The 1,383-nt window shown below is 36.7% G+C and overlaps 1 protein-coding gene across 1 annotated transcript; it reads right to left on the bottom strand.

The window, feature by feature from the left end:
• Positions 1 to 249: 249 nt before the first annotated feature.
• LOC113277530 (stress-induced protein KIN2-like) lies at positions 250 to 1,024 on the bottom strand. The gene is made up of 3 exons (XM_026526602.1): positions 899 to 1,024; positions 737 to 805; positions 250 to 506 (listed from the first exon to the last, which is right to left on the bottom strand). Exons 1-3 carry the CDS (start codon positions 956 to 958, stop codon positions 432 to 434), a joined length of 204 nt encoding a protein of 67 aa, XP_026382387.1. The 5' UTR covers positions 959 to 1,024; the 3' UTR covers positions 250 to 431.
• Positions 1,025 to 1,383: the final 359 nt, after the last annotated feature.

Here is a 1,383-nt window from a genome sequence, read left to right as displayed (position 1 = left end):
GAAAGAAGAATCGTAATTAGACTAGTATCAGATTTGTTTGGATTCAGAGAGAACAAATATTGTTTTTACTGTTTTCTTTTGGCCAAACTTTCCTTTGAAAAATGTTTTTATATAGGGAAGGTCAGTTTTGGAATTTATAAATCAAATAAAAACTAAATTTTAAATTTTTTATTTGAATTGGGGTTTTTGTCCCAGTTTTGTTTGAAATGGTTTTTATTTGTTAAAAATAATATGACCGGTTTTTTCTTATCACTAGTTTGTTCACCTAGGGGTTTTGTCACTAGTTTTGTATAAGAAAAAGAAACTTCTTCTTTTTTGGCAACATAATAAACTCAATCAAAATTTAAGCCTTAAAGCAATCTAACAAGACTGAATATACTAGCAAACAAAAAACATGACAACTGATTGTCCATCGATCAATTTAACTAAGTTCATTTCTTCATTCCAGTTGCTTCTTTCACAGTATCAGCAGCTCCTTGTGCCTTTTCCTTCATCTGCTGACCGGCCTACATTTCACAAGGTTCAAAAAGATCAGTAAATAGTATAAGCTTTCCACAAAGTGGAATGCATTTTAAACCACAAGAGATTGTCCACTAGTCCCCGTAAGTTGTCTCTCGAGCCATTACGAGTGCATTTGGAGGTAACCTGTGTGATTACTATTTCCACAGGCCCGGGAGTAGTTGGCCTAACAATAAAATTGAGATGCTTAGCCAATGCGTTGGTCGAAATGAATAACCTGTTGGCACGATTCCTTTGCAGATTGCATAGCCCCGGATGCCTTGTCCACCATTTGATCCTTCTTTACCTATACATGAATTTTTTTCATGAGAAAGATCTCAATGATGAATTTTTTTCAAGTTGAGCAAACAATTCGTATCAGATAGAGAGCGACATTTACCTCAGCCTGGCCCTTGGCCTCACCAGCATTGTAGCTCATGCTTTGAGAGTGATCTGCCATCTTAACTTTGAGTAATTAACCTGTTTTTCTTCCCCGGTTCTTCTTCTAAATAAATATGATTCTCGCTTTATGATGATGTAGAACTCAATCACGGGGCATGTGAATTTATAGTTTTTCTTTAACTCTACATATCTTGACACATGTCTTGTAACCAACACGCGTCAGTTAGTCTTGTGCAGTGCTAACATCTCCATAAATATTTCTACACGTGTCGAAAGTTTATGCGGTGATTCACCCATAGTCAAAAGCCTATTCTTCATTTTGCCGTTTAACAAGGGACTGCAACAGAGTCAGCAACTCATAAACCGATGGGGAGATATTAAAATTACAATGAGCACTTTTGGTCTGGGACCGGGGGTGATGCAACATTGCAATTACCTTTTGCCAAATCAAGAAAAGGAATGCTGCCTGTCACGAGAAAAATG

This window comes from Papaver somniferum, chromosome 5 (assembly GCF_003573695.1).
Source record: "Papaver somniferum cultivar HN1 chromosome 5, ASM357369v1, whole genome shotgun sequence".
NCBI lineage: Eukaryota > Viridiplantae > Streptophyta > Magnoliopsida > Ranunculales > Papaveraceae > Papaver > Papaver somniferum.
The sequence above is the reverse complement of the archived record's forward strand: the minus strand, read 5'-3'. Positions and strand labels throughout refer to the sequence as shown.

What these genes read in the sequence shown, in the direction of transcription:
- LOC113277530 (XM_026526602.1), bottom strand. Translation starts at nt 958, where the DNA reads ATGGCAGATCACTCTCAAAGCATGAGCTACAATGCTGGTGAGGCCAAG. An exon ending in AGGCCAAGGGCCAGGCTGAG is followed by an intron (nt 806 to 898) that starts GTAAATGTCGCT and finishes ATTCATGTATAG; the next exon opens with GTAAAGAAGGATCAAATGGT. An exon ending in CAAAGGAATCGTGCCAACAG is followed by an intron (nt 507 to 736) that starts GTTATTCATTTC and finishes TGTGAAATGTAG; the next exon opens with GCCGGTCAGCAGATGAAGGA.